The 26938-nt window shown below is 39.7% G+C and overlaps 3 protein-coding genes across 3 annotated transcripts; 2 read left to right on the plus strand and 1 right to left on the minus strand.

The window, feature by feature from the left end:
- Positions 1 to 88: 88 nt before the first annotated feature.
- On the minus strand, positions 89 to 10710 carry LOC129094823 (cytochrome P450 2J4-like). The gene is made up of 9 exons (XM_054603098.1): positions 10418 to 10710; positions 8830 to 8992; positions 8013 to 8162; positions 7096 to 7256; positions 5455 to 5631; positions 5211 to 5349; positions 4745 to 4932; positions 3871 to 4012; positions 89 to 1617 (listed from the first exon to the last, which is right to left on the minus strand). The coding sequence occupies exons 1-9, from the start codon at positions 10616 to 10618 to the stop codon at positions 1442 to 1444; spliced, it is 1497 nt and encodes a 498-aa protein (XP_054459073.1). The 5' UTR covers positions 10619 to 10710; the 3' UTR covers positions 89 to 1441.
- Positions 10711 to 11221: 511 nt separating this feature from the next.
- On the plus strand, positions 11222 to 16153 carry LOC129094827 (cytochrome P450 2J2-like). The gene is made up of 9 exons (XM_054603102.1): positions 11222 to 11503; positions 12256 to 12418; positions 12684 to 12837; positions 12930 to 13086; positions 13178 to 13354; positions 14575 to 14716; positions 14828 to 15015; positions 15113 to 15254; positions 15814 to 16153. Exons 1-9 carry the CDS (start codon positions 11321 to 11323, stop codon positions 15987 to 15989), a joined length of 1482 nt encoding a protein of 493 aa, XP_054459077.1. The 5' UTR covers positions 11222 to 11320; the 3' UTR covers positions 15990 to 16153.
- Positions 16154 to 21724: 5571 nt separating this feature from the next.
- Positions 21725 to 25074, plus strand: LOC129094825 (cytochrome P450 2J6-like). Its single transcript, XM_054603100.1, has 9 exons — positions 21725 to 21949; positions 22268 to 22433; positions 22929 to 23081; positions 23170 to 23330; positions 23492 to 23668; positions 23759 to 23897; positions 24320 to 24507; positions 24617 to 24758; positions 24861 to 25074. The coding sequence occupies exons 1-9, from the start codon at positions 21758 to 21760 to the stop codon at positions 25034 to 25036; spliced, it is 1494 nt and encodes a 497-aa protein (XP_054459075.1). The 5' UTR covers positions 21725 to 21757; the 3' UTR covers positions 25037 to 25074.
- Positions 25075 to 26938: the final 1864 nt, after the last annotated feature.

The following is a 26938-nucleotide window of genomic DNA, read 5'->3' on the forward strand; positions in this document are numbered from 1 at the left end:
CATGATAATGGTGCCCTGAGGAAAATACCATTAATGAAAACAGGATGTCAAACAAATCTCTCTTTTTTTAATACTTCTTCTTGTGAGATTGCTTTAATGAACAAAAAATAAACAGATTACAGGGTTGAACTTCAAGGTTAATTAACTACCTTGGAAACAGCAGGTGACTAATTATTTCTAATTATTATTAATTTAATCTCAACAATTAATTATAGAAAAAGGAAACTAAAACTGCATGACAACTGGGCTGATTGAGATGAAGAAATATGATGAAAAGCTCCAAGAAGAGCTACTAAATGGACATTTGTTGTATTTAGTCATATTCATTAATGAAGCGTAGAGTGTCTGGTAATTTATAACCAGCAGCACCAGCGAAACAGTGGTTTTGTACATGTAAGGCCCATTTCTTATACAAAAGCTTATCATAAATAAATGTAGGTATTTTCTACATAATATCTGATTATTTTCTTAATATTAAATGGCTTTTCAAACTAATTTCTTACCTAACAGGAAGGCATTATCCTCATTGTTTATTTGTCTCTTAACAAAAACATTATAAAAATCAATTTACAGATTTGGTTACCTTTTTAATTAAAGTTGAAAGAGAATGGTTTGAGTGTGTTTTTGAGTTTGTTGCCACAAAGCACAGACACAAATTCTTTAAAATCATATCCAGCGTCTTCGTCCTCCTTCTATCAATAACATTTTCTCCGTCGTCTCTCTCAGAGTACGCAGCCTTCTTGGAGTCCTTGACTGGGGATATTGTCGAGCGGTGGAAAGCACACTTTGAGGAACTCCTGAACCCAACCACTGTGGAAGAGGCAGAGTCTGAAGACTCAGGGGAAGACTCGTCCATATGCCTGGCAGAGGTCATAGAGATAGTCAAAAAGATCTTCAGTGGCAAGGCGCCAGGAGTGGATGAGATTCGACCGGAGATACTAAAGGCTCTGGACACTGTTGGGCTGTCTTGGCTGACATGTGTCTTTCAGTGTCGGGTGGAAGTCGGGTACAGTGCCTGTGGAGTGGCAGATTCTCTGCCGGAAAACGGAGGATTGCACCCTCTGGGTTGGGAGTGAGTCACTGCCCCAAGCAAGGGAGTTCAAGTATCTCGGGATCTTATTCACGAGTGAGGGTAAAATGGAACGGGAGATGGACAGGCGGTTCGGTGCAGCGTCAGCAGTGATGCGGGCGTTGTACTCCAAAGCAGGAATTTAGTAAACAGTTATTTTATTTCAAAAGCTAGAAAGGATTTTATTGCATATTTGAATACAGCAGGTTACATTAATAACATCCAATATTTTTAAAAAGATGATTGATTAAGATGAAAAAAAAACCAATGTCTACATTAGGTTTTACTGAATTATAGTTAAATTGATGTATTGCTAGATATATGTAGTGTAACACATTGATTCATTGTGTGATTGTTCAGTGTGTTGCTGGTTTATCGTGGTACGGCACAGAGGCGGTACGGTTTGGGACAGAGAGTGGCTCCTAACTTGTACTCCAGACTTGGCTGCTCTCCAGCCGGTGCCGATAAAGTAAACCTCTGGAGGATGGAGGTGAAGAAGAGGAACAACTCCATCCTGGCCAGCTGCTCCCCGAGACACACACGCTTACCTGAGAGAACACAGTACCATTGAAACGACCAAATAATAGACATGAAACCTGATCCCCTCCCAACTGTGATTAATGGCAGTAGGGCTGCCATTTTTATGTTTTGCATTCAAAGCTTCTTTTGCAAATGAAGCTTTGAATATCTGTCATCACATTCAATGATGTTATCACCCTTAAAAAAAAAGAAAATTCTTAACAAAATTCTCAATTTGAATAAATAAACTAAATACAGTGATTCATATATACAGCGGGTAAAATAAGTATTGAACACGTCACCATTTTTCTCAGTAAATATATTTCTAAAGGTGATATTGACATGCAATTTTCACCAGATGTCGGTAACAACCCAAGTAACCCATACATACAAAGAAATCCAAACAAATAAGTTCAGAAATGAAGTTATGTGTAATAAAATGGAATGACACAGGAAAAAAGTATTGAACACATGAAGAAAGGGAGGTGCAAAAAGGCATGGAAAGCCAAGACACCAGCTGAAATCTATCAGTAATTTGAAAGCAATCCTGCCCCTTGTCAGTGCAAATGAATATCAGCTGGTTCAGTCCCAACTGATGGCCTATAAAAAGGTGTCTCATTACCAAGGTGTCACACAAGAAACATCTCATGATGGGTAAAAGCAAAGAGCTCTCTCAAGACCTTAGCAACCTTATTGTTGAAAAACTTACTGATGGCATTGGTTACAGAAGGATTTCTAAACTTCTGAATGTTCTAGTGAGCACTGTTGGGGCCATAATCCGGAAGTGGAAAGAACATAATTTCACCATAAACCGGCCACGACCAGGTGCTCCTCGCAAGATTTCTGACAGAGGAGTGAAAAGAATTATCAAAAGAGTTGTCCAAGAGCCAAGGACCACTTGTGGAGAGCTTCAGAAAGACCTGGAATTAGCAGGTACAATTGTTTCATAGAAAACAATAAGTAATGCACTCAACCGCCGTGGCCTGTATGCACGCTCACCACGCAAGACTCCATTGCTGAAGAAAAAGCATGTTGAAGCTCGTTTAAAGTTTGCTGCACAACATTTAGACATGCCTGTGAAATACTGGGAGAATATAGTCTGGTCAGATGAGACCAAAATTGAACTCTTTGGATGCCATAATACACACCATGTTTGGAGGTCAAATGTCACTGCACATCACCCCAAAAACGCCATACCAACAGTGAAGTTTGGAGGTGGGAACATCATGGTGTGGGGCTGTTTTTCAGCATACGGCACTGGCAAACTTCATATAATTGAAGGAAGGATGAATGGAAAAATGCACCGAGACATTCTTGATAAAAATCTGCTGCCATCTAGCAGGATGATGAAGATGAAACGAGGGTGGACATTTCAGCAAGACAATGATCCCAAACACACAGCCAAGGAAACTCTCAATTGGTTTCAGAGAAAGAAAATAAAGCTGCTAGAATGGCCCAGCCAATCACCTGACTTGAAATCAATAGAAAATCTATGGAAAGAACTAAAGATCAGAGTTCATAGAAGAGGCCCACGGAACCTTCAAGATCTGAAGACTGTTTGTGTGGAAGAATGGGCCAAAATCACACCTGAGCAACGCATGCGACTAGTTTCTCCATGCAGGAGGCGTCTGTCATTACCAACAAAGGCTTTTGTACCAAGTATTAAATAAATTTCAGTAAGCGTGTTCAATACTTCTTCCCTGTGTCATTCCATTTTATTACACATAACTTCATTTCTGAACTTATTTGTTTGGTTTTCTTTGTATGTATGGATTACTTGTGTTTTTACCGACATCTGGTGAAAATTTCATGTCAATAGCACCTTTTTAGAAATATATTTACTGAGAAAAATGGTGACATGGTCAATACTTATTTTACCCGCTGTATATATACATACTCTTGGACTTTAATTTAATTGGAAATGCTTGGATCACTTGAGTCGTAAACAATCCTAAGCAGCCACCACTGGAATCTAATTATACAACTTGTAGAATAATATTATAGACTGATTTAGCAATATTAGTCTAGCCTGATCTTTATCTGCAACTGTACAGAAATACCGGCTTTAAACAGAATGAATAGACACGCAAAAAAGATTTAAATGTTAATTTAGAATTTGAATGTCAACATTATCAATCAAGCTTGGAACTATTCAGTACAGCCCTACAGGCAAATGATTGCTGGAAAGCAATCATATTTATCTTTTTGTTTTCATCTGTGCAGCCCTTTAAGGTTTAAACAACATATAACACATTTTTTAAGCATTGTAACTACGGACTAACCTGCTGAAAAAGGAATGAAGGCTTCTCTCTTCCTGAATTTGCCATCCTGGTCCAGAAAATGTTGAGGGTTGAAGGAGTGCGGAGTTTCCCACACGGACTCATCACGTAGAACCGAGATCAGTGTGGGCATGATAATGGTGCCCTGGGGAAAATACCATTAATGAAAACAGGATGTCAAACAAATCTCTCTTTTTTAATACTTCTTCTAGTGAGATTGTTTAATAAACAAAAAGGAAAAAGCTGAATAAACAGATTACAGGGTTGAACATCAAGGTTCTACCTTGGAAACAGCAGTTGACAAATTATTTCTAAATTAAACTCGACAATTAAGAAAACCGGAAAGTGCTCCATAGAAAAAGGAAACTAAAACTGCATGACAACTGGGCTGATTGAGATGAAGAAATATGATTAAATGCTCCAAGAAGAGCTTCTAAAATGACATTTGTTGTATTTAATCAAATTCATTAATGAAGCGTAAAGTGTCTGTTAATTTATAACCAGCAGCACCAAAGTAAAACAGTGGTTTTGTACATGTAAGGCCCATTACTTATACAACAGGTTATCATAAATAACTGTATGTATATTCTACATAATTTCTGATAATTTTCTTAATATTAAAAGTTTTTTCAACTAATTTCTTCTATCTTACAGGAAGTAATTATCCTCATTGTTTATTTGTCTCTTAACAAAAACATTATAAAAATCAATTTACAGATTTGGTTACCTTTTTAATTAAAGTTGAAAGAGAATGGTTTGAGTGTGTTTTTGAGTTTGTTGCCGCAAAGCACAGTATTCAAAAGCTATGCTGTCAGAAAATCCAACAAAGCAAACCTAAAAATATGAAGCTATACTTTCTCATATGAGCACCGTGTACCTTTGGGAATGTGTACTTGTCCAGGGTGGTTTCCTTGATCGTCATGCGGACCACATTGAGTGGAAGGATGTTTCCCATTCTCTGGATTTCGTGGATGACTGCATTAGTGTACGGCATGTTGTCTCTGTCGGCCATAGAGGGCTGCTTGGATGAACCAACCACAGCATCTATCTCAGCCTGGACTCTCTCTGCACACAGTGGAAACAGGAAACAGTGACAGTCTGTGTACTGGGGAAATACCACATCCTCACACAACACAGGCCCGAACTTTGAGTGACCCCTGATCAAGTCAAGTCACTTACAAACCATGCAGGAATGGGTTGGGACAGATATAACTCACACACACACACACACACACACACACACACACACACACACACACACACACACACACACACACACACACACACACACACACACACACACACACACACACACACACACACACACACACACACTCACTCACCTTGTATGTGAGGGTAGTACATCATGTATAAAAGTCCCCAGTGTAAAGTAGTCGCAGTAGTTTCAGTTCCAGCAACAAACAGGTCCAAAGTACAAAAACACAAATTCTTTAAATCATATCCAGCGTCTTCGTCCTCCTTCTATCAATAACACAAGAGACGGTTTCAAGTATCAGTTGACATATTCCATTAGAAAATGCAAAAAAAAAGAGAACAAACACAATGCAGACACGTTCGGATGCTCACCTCTCCCATCTCTGCGAGGAAGCAGTCGATGTAGTCTCTCGGCGAGGAGGGGTCCAAGCTTTCTCTGTGTTCTTGGATCTTTTTTTGTATGAAGTCGACCAAGGTTTGTGTCAGAAAGAATATCCTCTGGTGAGGTCCAGGAAGCCACTTCATCAGCCAGGGTAATACGTTATAAAGCTACAGGGCATGAAGACAGGTATATGGGATTTAAGGCAATAAACACAGGTGGAGGCTTGCAAAATGACATACACTGTGATAGAGGATTTTATTCATGTTGCCCCTCCTCAACAGGGCTGTCCCTTGTGTCATTATATACACCTGCACATTTCCTGCAATAGACCTCTTTTCACAGCAGACATTTTGCTTTGTCACAGTTTGAAAAGGACAGGTATAAATAATAAAATTAATGATGGCTGAATTCCATTTAGTTGATTGAGTTTTGGGGTCCTGCTGTTGTGCGTGCTGGCTTACTGTCTCACTGTCATGGGACAGTTGAACAGAACTAAGTCATTGTTACAAGTTAAAATGTCTGCAATGACAAAAGGCCTATAAGTCAGCCTGTAAGTACAGATACGCTGACTCCACCTTTAAGTACTTTTTGTTTGCTTAACTAAGTACATTTACACATGTAGTGTACTTTTTGGGGTATTTGCAGACTTGAATATTTTAAATCTATTCTACGTCATTCTTTTTTATATTCAAGAGTAAATTAATGCACTTTTCAGAATTAGAATCAGATTCTGAAGATCAGATTCTGAAAATCAGAATCAGAATCAGCTTTATTCGCTATGTATGCGTATGAATTTGACTCTGGTTACTTACGCTCACTGGTACACAGAAACAGACAAAAACAAATTAAATCTAAAAAATCTCTTTTTACTCCACTATATTTATTTGACAGCTGTGGGTACTTTTAAGAACAAGATTTTAAATTAAAAAAACATATGATAAGCTTTCAAAGTATAACTCAATGCTAAAGATTAAACTAATGGTTCTCAACCTTTTTGGCATGAAAAGCAGTGACTAGTTGGCGCATGATGACACTTTACGGTGTTTATGAGTGTTAAGCAGTTACAATAAAGAGACATTTCCACACCAAGGGGGTTTGATTTAAACTTGAACTGTAAAAACAAAATCCTAATCTGCTGAGAGGTAAAATTATTTTTCTTTCATCTCACACAATGCCTCACATTTATCTTGTCACCATGTTGGGCAGCACTGGACTAACTAGCAATAACTATGATCATAGCTCCACCAGCAAAATACTAGTTACACTTTAACGCGGTTACAATCTAATTATGTAATATATAACAATATATAAGTGACAGGGAACTTGATTATTTTTACTTTTGATACTTTTAGTACGTCTTACCGATAATTATTTTGTGTTTTAAACATGTTTAAATTTACTTTTACTTGTAGTGGCGTATTTTTACATTGTAGTATTAATCACTTTACTTTTGTAAAGGATCTGATAGCTTCTTCCACCACTGTTTACCACATAGTATTCAATGTCATGCTAATTATGTTTTTCTATAAAAAACTGTTAATAGAATACACTTTGGATATATGGGGTCTGGCTGGAAAAAAACATGATTTAAGAAAGATATCTGTGCGTTGCATCTTGTTTACAAGTCTCACATGTGCCCAAAAGCCTCCCTCTAGGTAGAGTAACTCATTGAAGGTCTGAAGAATGAACTGCTGCTGCTTGTCAGAGTAGTCATATCGTTCTCCAAACACCAGGCAGCAGATGATGTTGGACACAGCTTTGTTCAGCAGTGACTGGGTGTTAAAAGGCTTGCCTGTAAAATAAATGCAAAATGTAGATAAGACACCCAGAAAAAAATTGATAAATGTACGATGAGCCACAGGTGGATGAAACGTACTATGACATATTAGTTATTAATGATACACAGGTTGGAATAAAATATATGTATTGGCCAATGCTCCATGCTGTTGGTGCATGCTGTTCTGCAAAATTGAAGTAAAATCACACATAAATCTTTGCCAACCAGTGAAGTTGCAGTTTAAATCTAATGGCTGTCAAAAAATGTCATCACTTAATCATTTTATCCTATTAGACTTAATTTTTTTTTCATTTTAAATGTAAAATGTTTTCCTGTTCTTATTCATCTGTTAAAATTCTTTAAATAACACTTAAAATTGAATTGCAAAATGCATGCTTTCTTCATATGACTTTTATCTATTTTATTTCTAAAAGGAAGGTTTTCAGTTTTTTATTTATTTTTAAATGTACAGCACTTTGAGCTTCAAAGTCTGATTAAAATGTGCTGTACAAATAATAATAATTATAATTATTTGTGTGCAATTGTAATAATTAGCATGCAAATTCTTGAATTGTGGCCAAAATGTTTGTGAGGGTGACCTTTGACCACCAAATTGTAATCAGTTAATCCTTGATGCCAGACGAACGTTTGTACCAAATTTGAAAGAAATCCCTCACTGTGTTCCTGATAAATCACTTTCTCAAGAATGGATCGGACGGACGGACAGACAAACCAAAAACATTTTGTAGAGAAACATGATTTGTTCAGTGCCTTGCTGAAGGGCAAAAGCCTCAGTGAGATAATGACACTCCTGCTGGATGGACAGTTCCAGGGTCTTCTTGCCCACACCAAAGTTTCTGAGTGTACGGATAGCAAATCTCCTCTGCTGCTTCCACTGATGGCCATTCGATATCACCAGACCTGTGGGAGACACAAAACAGCATTAAACAACAGCTAAATGATAATACTGCAAACATGCCTAATATGGTGTCATTATGATAATAACTAGCAGCAATGTTTTAAACAGGCCCTATTATGCTATTTTCCGGGTGCATATTTTTATCTCAAGTTACAGTTCCAACATGTTCCTACATGCGTTAATGCTCATAATCCTCCTTGTTTTTCTCATCCCGGCTGTCCTGCAGCACCTCTTCTCACCCTCTCTCTGAAACGCTCCGTTGTAGCGCTGGCTCCTCCCTCCAGAAAGCAAAGTCTGCTCTGATTGGTCATCTACCCCGCTCTGTTGTGATTGGTCAACGTTTCACATTTCAAAAAACTCTTCCTCCGGAGCTTCAGCTCTGTCTCTCTCTTTTGTTGTTTGGGGGCCAAACTAGCCGGAAGGAGTTTTACGTCACTTCTGTAACATTATGACCTCATCAAGTTAGAGAAGTGAAGGAGAGAATTCAATGGAGCCGTTTCGGGAGCTCAGGAGCTTCTGAGGGGGAGGGTAACTCCTTTTAGGCGTGGACTTCAGGTTTTACACTCTACGGACCTTTTACATGTACAAAAATATATATAACACACTAAAGAGGGAAAAAGTGGGAAAAGCATAATAGGGCCACTTTAAACAAAATGCAAAACCGGCTACCTTTGTTCCCAGCTATGGCTGAAAACACCGGTATGGAGGGCCGGTCCACGTAGTCCTCTCCTCTTTGGACCAGGGCCTCTCTCACAAGCTTGTAGCCATTGAGGACAACGATCCGTCCACCAAAGAGCCGAAGGCTGAAAATGTTTCCGTATTTTGCTGCAAACTTGAACACAGAGAGCAGAGTGGTGTTTTGGGCTCAACACTGAGCTGACCTTCTTTCTGAGGATGTCGACAACAAAAGAGTCAGTCCAGCTTTGAAGGGGCCACAGTAGACATTACAGACTACTGTAGCTTAAATGTGTTCCTCTTTCTATCCTAAACTCCCTTGTGGTTATTTTGAGGTATAATGTCTTGTTTCACTACTACACCCTGAAATAAGTGACTGCAGCTACTTGAATAATGCAGCAATATTAAATATTAAATGTCCCATACCAACGGCCCCTCCAATACTAAATGTAGAGTAGACGCTTTAGGCCTTAAGGACAATACAATATTAATCCTGTGGCTGGAAATCAATGCATGTGTGACCTAAACGCAGTTATTATTAAATCCACTACGAAGTTGTTCCACAAAACCAAACCCCAAACTTATTTCTCAAAATACATTTTCTTTTCCTTTTTCTTTTCATAATTTATTTTTCAAGAAATGGGTCAACTTCTTCTAATGCAAGTCCAGTAGTGATTTATTGACCCTTTAGGAATTAATGGCATGTTTGAAAAACAATGTGTGGCTGTCAGTCACTAGATTGAGTTTACAGCCAGCGATAATTCAAACGCATCTGATGATAGGGATTTCTGTCCGGTCCATTTCTGTGAACGCAAGATCTCAGGATCACCTTCGGAGAATTTCTTCAAATTTGGCATAAACATCTGCCTGGACGCAAGGATGAATTGATTAGATTTTGGTGGTCAAAGGTCAAAGAGATGCAATTAAAGAGATTAAAATGACCTGCGTGAGGGGATGAGGAAAACCCACTTTTTAAATAATTGCTTTTCCGTGATTTAATTAATTTTACTCTATGGGTTGTATTATGTGTTTTTGGCTTTTAGTTTGTTTTATTCTTTTTGTGTTATAAATGTGTTTTTTTTATTATCGTAAAGCTTTTTGTAACTGTGTTTTGAAATGTGCTATATAAATAAATGTATTATTATTTTTATCGTTGACTATAATATATTTAATTAATACATTTTCTGTAGTATTGTGCATAAGTACTATCGTGAAGTGCTTGTACTTTACTTCAAATACTTTATACATCAACTCCTTTACAGGTCAGAGGGAAAAATTGTAATTTGTAGTTACAAAGTACAAGTTGTGTAGTTGCTTTTTCAAATATATTTTAAAAATAACAAAATATTATCAGTAAATAACTTATAATCGGTACTTATAACACCTTATTGATACTGGGGGGAAATTCAAAAGCAACCCAGCAGTAAATAAATGATTTAAAACCTCCTCTACATTCACCTGTTTCCCTCCTGTTAGAATGATAGCGCCCCCTGTGCTGGTTAAGGAGTGTTAAGGGTTAGTTCATATCAATGTAACACTATTTGACACATCAGTTTGTATACTGATAATAATAAAAACACACCTCTCCAATCTGCAGGTGGAACCTGGTGGGGTTCATGCGGTGAAGGTCACCGAGGAAAGGCAGAGCCCACGGTCCAGGAGGGAAGTTTGGCGGAGCTCTGTTCTTCAAAACATCAACCAACAAAAGGAAAACACAGAGAAATATCAAAACACTCCTGCAGTCCATCCACTCCAAGCCGAGTACACTGTGTAATGCCTCCATTTGATAGTCTAACAATGCAAACTTATTTATTTTATGGTGTTAACCTTGCTTGCACGACTAGTAAGAGCTCAGTAAAGTAAATGGGCGTTTTTATAACGACTTTCCTTTTTTGTGCGTGTCTGACCTTCAAAATAAAAGCACAAAACGTACACACAGGAAGAAGTGTGAGTGTCCTTCAGTGCAGTGTGCATTTTGTAAAGTAGTTTTAAGTTTAATTGTAGTCCTAGTAGCTCAATTGAAATTGTAGCTGGTTTAAAGTCACATTTAAGGATTATTAATAAAGGATTATCTTATCTTATCTTATCTTATCTTAAGTGTTTTGTTTTGTTTTGTTTTGGACAAGATTTAGTCAGTGAAACATGTTTTAGTCATAATTTTCAAGGACAGTTTCATGAGATTAATAGATTTTTGCTGAAGTATAAAAGTAAGCATTCAGTTCTACACAGATCTTTAATTCAAAGTTGTATTGAAGTAAAGATACTAAAAGAACTCAATGACCCCATTCTACATCATGCTGGAAGGTTTCCACCCCCTTGTTTGTTTTTCACTTCAGAGGTACAGTGACACCACCAGAGTTACATAACACTCATGTTGGGCTTCTTCCCCCAAAGCTTCCTCCCCTCAGTTGACATGAGACTCACCAGCATTCCGCTTGTGGAAGCACACAGATTCTACAGGGAGGCCTTTTGAAACATATGCATCATGATTTTTGAAGCACTTTTTGATTGTATGGACTTTACTGGCTGGCTGTTGGTAAGTTTTGTAATATTAGTCCTGGCAGATGTGGTCAGAAACTGGAAGCCACACAACTTTCCACCCGGACCCTGGGCTGCACCTTTTCTAGGAAATATCTTGACAGGACTGGACTTTAAAACAATGGCGAAGGTGAGGTGCATGGTATCCCTTTATTATTCAAGAGTAGAGTAGAGAAGGGTTCATCTTTAATATCCAAGGGGCAATTTGGCTTATAGAAAGGTTTACCAATAAAAACACAATAACACCATATGATTGCAACTAAAAAGTGTATTTTAATAAACTGACAATTTGATATCGCTTCATGTTCATGTATTTCTTCTAAAACTATTAATAGTCTTTTATTATTATTAGTAGTGTTTTCCACTACTTTAAAGTAAAAAAATAAAGCAACACCTCTTTAGATTAATGAGCAAAGGTTATGGCTATAAAAAGCCATAAAAGTGTATTCAAAATCAGGTCGTAAATAGATGTGTGCTTTCAAAGTATCATGAAACAATTAAAAAAAACATGCTAAAAACATGCCAAATAATAAGCATGTTTACACAAACTGCAGATCAATACATGGAAAAGATGTGCTAATTTAATTTTAAATCTTAAGAACATATATCAAATGAGACAAACCACAGAGGAACAAACGTATTATGAACATCAATAGCAGAGGGACTCCAACCTTTTCCAGTACTGGTTGCAGTGTGGTTTTACTTCAAAGTTTTCCAGGAAGTGTTTATTTAATGGTCTTCTATTCCTAAGCAATTAACCTGATAAAAACGGCCTCCTTTTCAAACCAATATATAGTTAAAACATTCAACAGATACAAAAGTCTTTGTGAGACATTCCCTCTTATGAAAAGTTATTCCTTTTTTTTTTTTTTTTTAATGCAGCTTGCTCAGGAGTATGGTCCAGTGTTCAGCCTGAGGAAAGGCAGCGACAGGATGGTGTTCATTACGGGCCACAAGATGGTCAAGGAGGCTCTTGTAAACCAGCTAGACTGCTTTGCTGATCGACCTATTGTCCCTCTCTTCCACGAAACCTTTAAGGGGCTTGGTGAGTATGCGTGAACATGTCAGTGAGAGCGTGACTGTATGGTAATTGAAGGTAATTGATTAATGTGGCGTTGAAGTATTTAACTAAAAATCATGGCTCAGTCAGCTAACTCATGAGACAAATATTGAGAATTGTAGAATAGTGTTGATATTTTGGCTTCTACACCAAATTCACCCGCAGCACCACGTTAGGACAATAGCTGCTCAGACTTCTAAAACCTGTTCAGTGTTTGCTTTGTCAATAATCTGATTTAATGTTCCCACAGGCATAGCTTTGAGCAATGGTTACCTGTGGAAGAAGCAGAGGAAGTTTGCCAACACTCACCTGCGTTACTTCGGACAGGGCCAGAAATCGCTGGAAAGGAACATCGAAGTGGAATCTAACTTCCTCTCTGAAGCTTTCAAGGAGGAACAAGGCAAGTGTCAATTCACCTGTTAGTACACGTGATTGATTTTTACATCCGAATAATATTTATCATCAGTTGAATTGCATTTGTCATATCCCCAGGAAGACCATTTAACCCCCACTACATTATAGTGACTGCAGTGAGTAACATCATCTCGTCTGTGCTCTTCGGACATCGCTTTGAATACAGTGATCAAAGCTTCCGTAGATTTCTGGAGTTGGACAATGAGGCCGTTGTGCTCGCTGGCTCTCCTCTGACTCAGGTAACTCCCGATCTCCCTCAACTACCATGCTGTGATCACAAAACAAACTGTTGGTTCCATAACTTGATCTGTGAATGTGTCCCATCAACAGCTGTACGATGTCTTCCCTAGCCTGCTGAAGCACCTGCCGGGACCTCACCAGACTGTCCTCGGCAACTACAAGCAGATCATGGCTTTCCTGAAAAAGCAAGTAGAGAAGCACCAGGAGGAGTGGAACCCTGATGACCCTCGGGATTTTATCGATGCATACCTGGTAGAGATGGAGAAGGTAAGATATTTTGGTGAAGCTCCCTGGAATCCTGGCAAAGGATAATACTCAATTTTTCACATTTGTTTTAAACAGGCCCTATTATGCTATTTTCCGGGTGCATATTTTTATCTCAAGTTACAGTTACAACATGTTTACATGCGTTAATGCTCATAATCCTCCTTGTTTGTCTCATCCTGGCTGTCCTGCAGCACCTCTTCTCACCCTCTCTCTGAAACGCTCCGTTTAAGCGCTTGCTCCTCCCCCAAGAAAGCAAAGTCTGCTCTGATTGGTCAGCTTGCCCGCTCTGTTGTGATTGGTCAACGTTTCACATTTCAAAAAACTCTTCCTCCGGGGCTTCAGCTCTGTCTCTCTCTTTTGTTGTTTGCGGGCCAAACTAGCAGGAAGGAGTTTTACGTCACTTCCGTAACATTGTGACCTCATAAAGTTACATTGTGACCTCATAAAGTTACATTATGACCTCATAAAGTTACAGAAGTGAAAGAGAGAATTCAATGGAGCCGTTTCAGGTAGCTCAGGAGCTTCTGAGGGGGAGGGTAACTCCTTTTAGGCGTGGACTTCAGGTTTTACACTCTACAGACCTTTTCCATGTACAAAAATATATATAACACACTAAAGAAGAGGGGAAAGGTGGAAAAGCATAATAGGGCCACTTTAAAACAATCGGCAGGTGCCCATATGCACTTGTTTTTGCTTGACGTAATCATACCTCCAGTTTATACCAGCCATTAACAGATCCATTTAAAATGCAATATTGGTGATGGGCATTGATGGATTTCTGAACGGGCCTACCGGGCAAAAGCTCAGTGTCAGGGGTCTCCTTAACCTTCGTATACAAAATGTCCACCACAATCTCATTTGTGTGAATAATGGCTTATCTGTCCAATTAATTCGCTTTTTTTTTTTGTTGTTTGATTTGTTTGCTATCAAAATTGCTTAAAGATATTCCTAGCTGGTCAACCATCATGCCACATCCCCCCTACTTCAAAGCATGAATCACACAATCACCCTAAAAACACACAAAGTGTCTACATACACCATCAGTTGTTGCAGTAATGATGAACCAAGAGTTTCAATGAGCCATGCTGTTAAAACACACTCTTCATGATTTCTAGGTAAAGTATGAGTTAAATTAGTTTAAAAGAAAGTCCACTATCCAGTAAATGATAACTGTTAAATAATAGCATTTGACAGCACAGCACAATGTATGACTTTGCCAGAACAAGGAGGATCCCCAGGCTGGCTTCAACATTGAAACCCTGCTGGTTTGCAACCTAGACCTGATTGAGGCTGGTACCGAATCAAGTGCTACCACTTTACGCTGGGCCCTCGTCTACATGCTGCACCACCCAGAGATACAGGGTTAGTATGTAATCAATAACATTGAGCACAAGAGTACTCTCATTAAGATTATTCATGGTTTTGTGCTCTTTCAAGTTGCATAATGTCCGATGACTCTGCTTGTTCACTCAGAGAAAGTCCAGGCAGAGATAGACAGAGTAGTCGGACAGTCTCGTCAGCCCACTATGACCGACAGACCCAACATGCCTTACACCGACGCTGTTATCCACGAGACTCAAAGGATTGGAAATATCGTTCCCATGGGATTCCCCAAAATGGCCAATAAAGACGCAACAGTGGGAGGTTACTTTATTCCCAAAGTAAATGACTATTTACCAGTCACACCCAGATATGAATGACATATTGAAGTTATTTAATTCACGGCTGATATCAACATCTCACGCTTATTTTTTCCAGGGCACGCCTATAAATACAATTCTTGCATCTGTGCTGTTTGATAAGAACGAGTGGGAGACTCCAGATATCTTCAATCCTGAGCATTTCTTGGATTCAGAGGGCCAGTTCCGCAGAAGAGAGGCCTTCTTACCGTTTTCAGCAGGTTTGCTTGATACACTTTCAGTGATACTCTACTGCAGGGATGACGTATTTTTGTAAGCCAACCCTGAAGTTAGCATTGCACTGGTGCACTTCACAAAAAGCCAATGGAATTTTCCGTTGGCATTTGGATTTATGCAAGTTTATAACACTTACACATTGTTCTCTGCAAGACAGTCTTCACAAATGAACACCGCCTGAGCACAATGAGGCAGTAAAGGTAAACTAGTTAGCATGATGACGTTTTGTCATCTCGTTTAGCCCCTCGTTAGCAACCGTCTTTTTTAAGACACATTGAGCTTCAAAATTCCTTATTAGGATATTTACTGAATGTTAAAATCTCTTAAGCTTGTGTCAACCATATTCCTTATTTCTTGCATTAAACCAAAACCATATTTATTTGAGATGAAGGGAACCGGAAGTGCAAAAATAATAACTCATTGTTGGTTTTAGGACTCACTGCTAGCACCAACACCATACCGCCAACATACAGTAGTTCATGATAGTGAGACTTGCTTTAGGAGTCCAGTAACCTGAAGCTGCTGTCGACTGTTTCCCTTCAGGTAAACGTGTCTGTTTAGGGGAGCACCTGGCCAAGATGGAGCTGTTCCTTCTCTTTACTTCTCTCCTCCAACGCTTCACCTTCTCTCCTGTTCCCGGGGAAATGCCCAGCTTGGAGGGTGTGAATGGGTTCACCTATTCCCCGGAGGAGTTCAGGATCCTGGCTGAGCCTCGCTGATCCGCTCCCACCGTTACTCATCTCAGCATTAGCCCAAAGCATCAACGGCCTCCTCGTTCTCTCTGAGACAACACAATCAAAGATCACATATCTGACTCGGAACTGAAAACTAGCTTGCATAATATGTGACCATCTTCCAACAAATAAATGAATATAAAAACAAAGTGGGTCACCATGTCTGTATAAAATTCATAGTTATCAAGGTCAGAGGGTGTTTGCAAGTTCTAAGTCAAAGAAGATAAGCTAAAATAAGATAAGATAATCCTTTATTAGTCCCGCAGCGGGGAAATTTGCAGGATTACAGCAGCGTAGGCTAAAGTGCACACAATAATCAATCCTTTATTAGTCCCACAATGGGGAAATTATTTCTCTGCATTTAACCCATCCCAGTGGAGCAGTGGGCTGCAATGAAGCGCCCGGGGAGCAACTTGGGGTTAGGTGTCTTGCTCAATGACACCTCGGCATGTTGCCGGTAGAGGGGTTTGAACCACCAACCTTGTGGTTACGGGACAAGCGATCTACCTCATGTGCCACAGCCGCCCCAAGAGACATAGTAAAAGAAAGACAAGATAAAAATAAAATGAAATAAAAAACAAGTATTATAAATAAGCAATAAAAATCCACAATAACTGAAATATTATATGTACAGACAGAAAAACTATTAAAGCTATAATTGCACAGTGTATTGTATTGCACATGTGTCATGTGGTCTGCTGGGAGCAGAGTTGGTTGTGCAGCCTGACAGCAGCTGGAAGGAAGGACCTGCGGTACCTCAATTCAATTTTTAGACGTTTATTAAGTCCAGTACATGTGTTACATCAACGATATAGACTTCAGTCAATGCATAATGACATCATACTTTTCAGGATCACATTCATAACTACGAATACAACTTTTCTCAATTAATATGTCCAACTGCATCAAAAAAATAAATAATTTACCAAAGAACATTTTTTTTTTTCGACATCATGGGTAATTTTTAGGTCAAAAAGACACATAATTTAGAGACAGTAGCATCCACATTTTTTAGGTTCACATAACATCAAAAACAAAACTTCACCATCCCTTTTATTGATCCCCACTAGATTGAACTATACATTATCAAAATAGGTGAAAAAATAAAGGAGTTTGGGGGACTCTCCACATTAACAATTTTCTTTTTTTCTCTGTTGTTGACCTGTCTTTTAACATATAATCGTTAAAGATGTTTAACATAGATCTTACAACCATTTTACGTGGGATACAGTATCTTCTCTTAACCCATACATTTCTTGCTTTCCACAGACTTTCTTTTACACAGTTAATGACAGCCCACCATTTATCTCCCTTGGCTGTTGGATTCTTTTGTAAACAGTCATAAGCTATATCATCATAGCAAGCAGGAATTTTATACAAAGCTTGCAGCCATGGTGACACAAGTAACCAGACGCCTCTAGCAACAGGGCATGACCAAAAAAGGTGACATAGTGTTTCACTGTCACCACAGGAAGGCCTTGGGCATTTTGCACTGAGGGTGCATTTTCTCCTCTCAAGGAACACTCTTGTTGGCAAACACTGATTTACAACTTGTCAGGCTAAATCTTTGTGGTTATTAGTAAGGATGGATTGATTTACATTCAACCAAACTATTTCTGAGATTTTTTCACTGAGTGTGTCCACAGGAGTTAACCTTGAATGTAATGGGGACAGAGCATGTTCTACTTTTGTTCTTGTGATTTTGTTATACGGGAGTTGGGTTACACCTTGACACCTTATACATGAAAACACTGTATCAAAGATTTTTGGCCAGGTTTGCGCATATGGGATGGTTTGAGGTGGCCTTTTTCCCCATGCTCTAAGCACGCCGCGCCCCACCCAAAATGTAGCAAAAGGGGCCCAAGTTGAGGCTGTATCGGGCATCAGACAAGCTTTTATGATTGGGGTCACAAACATTGCTTTTAGCTTACATTCAATGTCTGGGACACCTTTTCCCCCCTTCTCCACAGGCCTGTACATTATTTCCCGTTTTAGTTTCTCATGTTGCCCTCCCCATATAAATTGAAAAAATAATTTTTCTAAGTGTCCTCATGAACTTATGTGGGATTGGGAAGGTGGTTGCTAAAGAAGTCAAAGAGGCAAGGATTTCTGCTTTGATAACCAGGACTTTCCCCGTCATTGAAAGATCCCTGTCTTGCCATTGGATGACCTTTCCCCTAATTTTGGGTAATCTGGATGCCCAATTGATTGTTTCCATGTCCTTTCCAATTTTGACTCCTAAAATTTTGATTGTATCTTTTTGTTTTATGAGGCCTATTTGTTCCACGGGCTCTCTCCAGTTCATGTAGAGAACTTCCGACTTTGTTTTATTGACTTGTGTACCTGAGGCTGCAGTAAATTTGTCACAAATCAACAGTGTTTCTCTGACTGACCTATTGTCTGTAAGTATGAGCGTTAGATCGTCCATATACAGGCTGAGTTTTGCCTGTTTTCCTGCTCCCCCTGGCATTTGACGGCCTCTGATATATTTCTCTTGCCTTAAAACACATGCAAGGGGCTCGATGGCGAGGATGAACAGGGAAGGGGAAAGTGGACAGCCCTGTCGAAAACCCGAATTGACACCGAAAAGGGGTGTATTTTCTCCATTTATTGAAACGGAGCTTGCAATGTCGGTATATAGCAAATCCACCCATGTTCTGAATGTATTCCCAAAATGTAGTTGTGACAACACGGCTTTAAAGAACTGGTGGCTGATACTGTCAAAAGCCTTCTCCAAGTCCAGCCCCAAGATGCAAAGTTGGAGGCCGCGATCTTGGGCGAACAGATAAGAGTCTCTGACCAAAGCAAGATTGTCAGACATCGATCGTCCCTTAACTCCGCATGTTTGGTCCACACCAACCAACTGTTTAATCACTGGTTGCATTCGGAAAAAAAGGGCCTTTGACAGTATCTTAATGTCTACTCCTAAAAGGGTCAAAGGTCTCCAGTTCTTAAGGTCCTTCCTATCTCCCTTTTTTAAAAGAAGGGAGATGGAGCCAGTTCGTAAAGAAGTGGGTAGAGTACCTCTAAGTAAGCTTTCCTTGTACACCTGCAACAATGGGTCTTTTATCTGGTCCCAAAAGGTGTTATAAAACTCTTTGGGTAAGCCGTCCAGGCCTGGAGATCTATTACCCTGCATGCTCTGCATAGCTTTTGTTAACTCACAGATTGTCAAGTCTCTGTCAAGGAAAACTTTTTCTGTATTGTTGAGTTTTGTGGTTAAATGAGACAAAAAGAAGCTAACTGACTGTTCAGATGTGGCTCTGTGTTGGTAAAGATCAGAGTAGAATGTCTTGACAATTTCAGATACATCTTGAGGATCGCTAGCCTCTCTTCCGTCTCTATCCAACACGCTTTCTATACAGTGCCTTGACTTGCCCAGTTTATTAAAAAAATAGTGAGTACACTGTTCGTTCTCTTCTAGGTGTTGCACCCTGCTCCTCGTGAGCACACCTTTACTTTTTTCATTGTACAACTTATTCATATCTTCTAGTTTTGCTATGTCTTCATTCACCTCGAAACCTGAAAGTAAAAGGACATAGTATCGTTGCAACTTTGCTTGCAGTCTTTTTTGAAGAGCTCGTTTTTTTGCAGCTGCTTTCTTACCTTCAGCCATAAAAAATCTTTTAGTTTTACATTCAACATCTTCCCACCACTCTCCCGAGGAGTCGAACAAAGGCTGTAGGGTGAGCCATTGGTTAAGGTTGTCCCTGTACCTTGTCACCACCTCTTGGTTGTCTAGTAGGCTTGTGTTGAGTTTCCAGTTGCCTAGTCCCGTCCTGCATGAGCTATTCATTTCTAGCGTGCAGGTGAGTTTGTGGTGGTCTGAGAAGGGGACTGGTTCAATTGTGCAGTTAAGCGGTGTGGCTCCTGGTGTGGTAAACAAGAAGTCTATACGCGAGAATGTTTTCCCATTGGTCAAAGTATACCCTGGCGTTGACGGATTTATCCTTCTGTAAGTATCAACAAGTTTACAGTCTTTTATAATGCCCTGGAGTGTGTGGGAACTAGCATCTAGTTTCACCAAAGAGGTGGATCTTCTGTCTGCTATGTCAACAATGCAGTTAAAATCTCCCCCAATAATAGCTTCCCTCCCACAATGAGATAAGTTTTTAATGGACTGTAACACTGCTAAGCGGTCTTGAGTCTCAGTTGGGCAGTAGGTGTTTAAAACCCTCAGTTTTGTTCCATTCACTTCTATATCGACTAATAGCAGTCTACCATCTATAACCCTCTCAACCCTTTGAATATGGAAATTGTTACCATTGAAAAGGATTGCCACACCAGAGGCTCTGTTTTTATTGTCTCCTGACCATACTGACTGTCCATATAGCCATCTGTTTTCAAATAGTTTGTAATTGTCTTTAAATCCGATAGAGCACTCCTGTAGTAGAAATATATCACCACCACTTCTGTGCAGAAAACTGAAAACGGACTGACACTTAATAGGGTCATTGAGGCCTCTAGTGTTAATGGTGACAACTTTGAGGGATGGCATTTCTATTTGTTATGGGAAGAGAGATCAGCAGGTACGTGCGGTACCTCACCTTCACACACCGGGGGTGAAGCAGCCGGTGGCTGAAGGAGCTGCACAGAGCTGCCAGAGTGTCCTGTATGGGGTGAGAGGTGTTGTTCATCAGGGATGATAGCTTGGCCATCATCCTCCTGTCTCCCACCACCTCCACCGTATCCAGTGGACACCCCAGCACACTGCTGGCCTTCCTGACAAGTTCTAGCAAAAAAGATCTAAGTATATCCCATTATCTATCTAAAGCCATGACTACGTCTTTTTAACAGATTTGGACAAGGATGCAAATAAGATGTACAAAAATTAAAAAAGGTTTCACAAAATTCTATGTTTTTGCCTTTATTGTGGTAAGAGTCATTACTTTATTATTTATTTTGTTAATACACATCATAACTTTTTTAAAGAATCAAAACTTGTAAAAGTATGTTTCAAAGTCTCTATTGAGGATGTTTTATTCTGTTCTTGAATCAATACATGTTTGTAGTTGAATCCCAGAGTTAGCCTTTCACATTAATTGATTAATGACGATTTAGAGAAGTCATGGTTTTGTTAAAAAGGCGAGCACACCGAGGTAGAGAAGCGGTGAGCTTCAAAAACTCAACACAATAACACTGTTTGCAAAGTATTGAAAATTGTGTAATGACCTTGTGTTCCTATCTTTAAAAAAATATTTGACAAACATGAGAGACCAGCCTTTAGCTGTGTACTGTGAGTGGTCCAATCCATTTCCACTTTTACACGCAACTGCACAAGCAGATCAGTTCGATTACCTTTATTCCCAATGCACTTTGTATTTTTGGCTTGACTCTGATTACATGACCAAGCAATTTCAGCGTAAGGTTACTGACAGACAGTGGAGGTTTAGCACTTGTGTGTTATCATATTTCTGAGCTGATTTTGTTGTTGCTCATGAGTTATTGCCATCATATTACCTGACATGTTAATATTTGATTTTCACTCAGGGTCTCATCATTGTTGTTTGCCAAATAAATAGTAGTTGAGTCTGTTGCTTGCACGCACCTTTGTGCAGACTGAGTTACTGATTACCTTCCTGTTATGTCATTACGGTGAGTAATCACTGGGTGTGTGGACCACACAATGGTTAAATAAGTGCAAACATGCGTTATATAACTGGTGTTTTAAAAGGAAGGGAAAAGTCTTGAAAACTTCAAACCTTCCTCAGTCTGCTAGTTCTGTCTTTAAACTCTCTCAACCCTCTTTAAAAATGTGGCTTTATAATTTTTTGCTGGGTTTTGACCTCAAGGTGTTATTCCTGTTTATTTTCATTTTTATCATAATAGCAGACTTCGTGAAAAACAGGAATCCTCCAAATTATCCTCCAGGACCGTTGTCTCTTCCTCTTGTGGGGAATTTCTTCAGTGTGGACAATAAAGACCAACACATATATTTTACCAAGGTAAAGTTAAACACGAATATTTTCCTTCCCAAGTGTGAATTTTATTGCGACATTCAAATACCACTATGATAGCAGCCTATGTGGATAATAACTCTGTCAATATGCTAAAAGCCATTTCAATTATTTTAATTTTTTACCTAGAGAGTGCAACTTTTAATTGTTCACATCATATTAAAACAAACGGCTGATACATGTGTGTGTCAAATTGTTAATATAAAAGATAATGCTGATCTTGATCTTGATAGCCTCATCCTGCATCATTAGGTTTTGTTAGTAGGTGGTGTTCCTAGTGTTTGTTCCATGTGTAAATGTCCACAGCTTGCTGACATCTACGGGAATGTGTTCAGCGTCCGCCTGGGCGGTGACAAGATGGTGTTTGTGTCCGGGTACAAGATGGTGAAAGAAGCCATAGTGACACAAGCCGACAACTTTGTAGATCGACCAAACAATGCAATGGCTGAGAGGATCTACTCAGGAGACTCAGGTGTAGAAATCTTTCTCTTTCTCTAACGCTTTGTCAAGCCCCCTCGGAATCTGATACCGGGACACAGGGCACCCTTTAGTGTCTGTATTCAAACGCACTGGTCTTTCAAGTCACAACATTGTTAACCAATCCGTTTCATTATTAGATGCCCAGAGAAGAATGCTCCCTAAGTGTGATGAGTAGTATAAGACCTAAAAAGCCAACAAGGGGCGGGTGTTTGTGACATGTTTCTGTTTTACTTAGTTAACGTAGTTATTTTGAGACAAACCATGATGTTTTTCCTCAACCTGAAGAGGTGGTTTTGTTGCCTAAACCAAGCAAATGTTTTCTGTGACCGTAGATTGACGCGCTGGGTTACCCATTGCGTTAGAAAGTGACTCAAAATGTTTCTTAGAAATCGTCAGTATGTGACGATTTGGGATGAGAACATGTTGCTCATGTGCAGGAATTAGTTCCCCTCGAGCCATTAACCTCACTTCCTCTGCTTGTGTCTAGGTGGTCTGTTCATGAGCAACGGTGAAGTATGGAAGAGACAGCGTCGCTTTGCCTTGTCTACTTTACGTAGCTTCGGCCTGGGCAAAAGTCGAATGGAGCAGTGTATCTGTGAGGAGATCCGACATCTGCAAGAAGAGATAGAGAACGAGAAAGGTGGTTCACGAGGAGTACAAAATAAGCTCATAATCAGCAGCTCTTCAGTAGTATAGCTTTGTCTGAACAGTGGACTCCTCTCCTGCAGGTGAACCTTTCTGCCCAGCAGGCCTCTTCAACAATGCTGTGTCAAACATCATTTGCCAGCTGGTGATGGGGAAACGGTTTGACTACAGCGACCACAACTTCCAGACCATGCTGAAGTATATGTCTGAAGTTATGCAGCTAGAGGGCTCTGTATGGGGTATGGTAAGTCAGTCATATCTGATTAGTTCAATCATTGACAGAGAGACATCATTCTGGGATTGTGGGAGTCAATCCTCCTTAACCTACTATGAAGCTCAAGTCTTTGGTCAAAATCACAAAAGGTCGATGGTGATGAAAGTTGATCTACTGTTTCTTCTGGATAGCTCTATGACTCATTCCCTGGAGTGATGAAGCACTTGCCAGGTCCTCACAACAAGATGTTCAGATACTACAATGCCATCCTGGACTTCATCAGTCAGGAGGTAAAGAGCCACAAGAAGGACCTGGACTACAGCGATCCCAGGGACTACATTGACGCTTTCATCATTGAAATGAAGAATGTAAGTGAATAAATACAGCCTTCAACAATGTGTAGCCCTTCCTCTCGGTCCATCAGTCACTAACTGCATTTTCTCTGTGTTTCTGAATAGCACAAAGAGTCTGATCTGGGCTTCACTGAGACCAATCTGGCTCTGAACTCTCTGGATCTGTTCCTGGCTGGAACGGAGACAACCTCCACCACTTTGCTGTGGTCTTTGGTTTTCCTCATGAAAAACCCTGATATCCAGGGTAGGTGACATGGGCCCTTCAGTGAAAAACAAGACCAAAAGAGTCTCCAGCCTTGCTAACAGCGCTGTGGGGCTGTACTTTGGTACATTGATGCTTTAAGCCAAATGCTAACGTTAGCATGCTTATGGGCAATGCTCCACGGCAATGTTATAATGTTATAATAAATTACGCTGTATATACATTCTAGTTTAAATACTACATGTAGACATGGGGTTTTCTGGTGTAGAAACAGATTTTCTTAACAGTATAACTGGTTGAAAACTACGCATTCACAATTGATTGGCCTGTGACTTTTTTTTCTGTTTATGGCACAAAAACTAAAAAAGTTCAGCACCCTTGTAATAAGGCATTGCAATGTAATTCAAGTTTTTCTCATCCTGTTGCTACAAGTATAATTCCTTAGATTTTTTGTGTTTTTCTAGATAAAATCCAGGAAGAAATAGACAGAGTGATAGGACAGACGCGACAGCCAAGTATGGCAGACAGACCCAACATGCCCTACACTGATGCTGTCATCCACGAGATCCAGAGGATGGGAAACATTGTTCCTCTGAATGGACTCAGAAAGGCCGCCAAGGATACGACACTGGGCGGCTACTTCATACCCAAGGTGAATTTAGCTCACAGCCATTTTAAATCCTAAAAGGATTATCTCTAAAATACCATTGTTGTTGTTGTTGGGTCATTGCTTGGTTTTAACCTATGGATCCTGTTTTTAGGGTACATCCTTGATGCCCATCCTCACCTCTGTGCTGTTTGACAAATCTCAATGGGAAACTCCAGACACCTTCAACCCTGGACACTTCCTAGATGCTGATGGAAAGTTTGTGAAGAGAGAAGCTTTCCTGCCTTTCTCTGCAGGTAAACCACACTCACCTCAATCTTATGCATAACCTGAACCAGAATACAAGTTTTATCCTGAGCTCTTACATCTTCCTGTGTGTGTGTTTGTGGACCCTGTAGGGAAACGTGTTTGTCCCGGAGAAGGCCTGGCCAAGATGGAGCTGTTCCTGTTTTTTGTTGGTTTACTACAGAAGTTCTCTTTCTCTGTTCCTGATGGAGTAGAGTTGAGTACAGAAGGAGTAACTGGAGTTACACGTGTACCACACCCCTACAAGGTTTACGCAAAGGCTCGCTGAATTATGTAACATCTCACTAAATCATCTTTCATCTTCAACATTTCACTGTTGTGTTCTTGCCTCATGTACTGATGTGACTATGTGATCAGTTATTGTTTACAAAAAATGTTCTTGTATTAATGGAACTGTTCTAAGACATTTCCCTTGTGTCCTTGTTATTACACAATGAATAGAGTTCCATAAAGATGAGCTTTGTTCAGTAAACTTACAAAAAACAACTTTTCTTCACACTAATGATCCATGTATAAATCATAAGTTAATAATAAACTGAAATCAAACCATTTCAACTCATTTATTGAGGTCGTGATGTCTTAAACGACAGTAAAATACTTGAATTGACCCTTCCCTAAGCCCCGCCCCCTGCTGCTACTGCCTCAAGCTGTCAGAGTTACCATGGAGCCACACTGTCACGAATTGCACTCACTGGATAAATATTATCAATTTTTTGTAAAGACGAAAAAGCAATTCCAGAGAGAAGTAGATAGGAGACTATAAAGTATGCGTTTGAAGGATATATTCAGAATGTCAAACTGGTTCAACAGCAAAAACAGGTTAAGATAATAATGATAGAAGCCATAGCCTACAGATCCCAGTGTAAAAGTGAAACGTCACATCACCTTTTGATTTAGACAGAAAACTATTTAATTAAGGAACACACTGTTCCTGTAAAGCTGGGTAGGTCATTATTAAATGTTACAATCATTAAAAAGCAAAAGCTGAATGTGTATTACTTTATACCTTTTCTTAGTATAGTGCTGATTAATACATTAATACTAATTAATGATGTTAGCTTCACAGGTATTTATGTGTAAACAAATATCTGCTTCCAACCCCTCCTGGTAACGAATATCACTATAATACAAGATTTAACCAATACTAGTCAGGGTCAGACTTAGCGTCAATCTTCATGCTGTTCTGCTCAGAGTTTGTAGCGCTGGGCGGCTTGAGGAAACAGCACTTCCAAGGAACTCTTCCCTCTAAGGGCTCTAGCCCCCTGATACCTTGGAGAGATAGCCAGGCAAGTACCCCAAAAAGGCAAGGAAACTGTTCAAAGCCAAAGGTGGAGGTAAGCAGGCTGCTGGCTCACATATCCAACACTAATATGCCCCTAATAAATAGCCTCTCCAGTCATTATGAAGGAATCTAAGACTAAAAGTCACCTCATGAAGATTGCCCGCTGGGTCCATGTTATGGTCATGTCCTACTCTTCAGGTTTCACAGTTCAAAGAGGACCAATAACTGACACCAGGCAGGCAGATTGAGTAGAACAAAAGGTGGGCTTAATGCAACAAAGCTGGTATCAACAAAAACATAAACTTTCATCATTATGCAGATGATACCCAATTATATCTATCAATTAAGCCAGACGAAACCAACCAGTTTGCTAAACGTCAAGCATGCCTTAAGGACATAAAAACCTGGGCGACCTACAGCTTCAGTATGTTAAAGCCAGACAAAACTGATGTTCTTCTACTAGCCCCAAAACACCTCTGAAATCAATTATCTAATGATGATTCATTTTTTATCGGGCTGCTCTTATAAATCTCTTAAGACTCCCCTGGTCATCCAGAATGCTGCAGCGTGTGTACTGACAAAAACTAAGAAAATAGATCATAATACTCCGGTATTAGCTTCTCTTCCCTGACTCCATCTAAAATCAAGAATTTAATTTAAAATCCTTCTCCTCACCTGCACCGAATTGGCAAGGCACCATTATATCTTATGCAGCTTATGCGCTCCCAGAATGCAGGGTTACTTGTTCATCCTAGAGTCTTAAAAAGTATCATGGGAGCCAGAGCCTTTAGTTATCTGGCCCCTTTCCTGTGGAACTAGCTTCAAGTTTCTAGCCGGGAGGCAGACACACTCACATCGATAAGAGTAGGTTTATTGTAGTATTCTTTT

Source organism: Anoplopoma fimbria, chromosome 8 (assembly GCF_027596085.1).
Source record: "Anoplopoma fimbria isolate UVic2021 breed Golden Eagle Sablefish chromosome 8, Afim_UVic_2022, whole genome shotgun sequence".
Classification (NCBI taxonomy): domain Eukaryota; kingdom Metazoa; phylum Chordata; class Actinopteri; order Perciformes; family Anoplopomatidae; genus Anoplopoma; species Anoplopoma fimbria.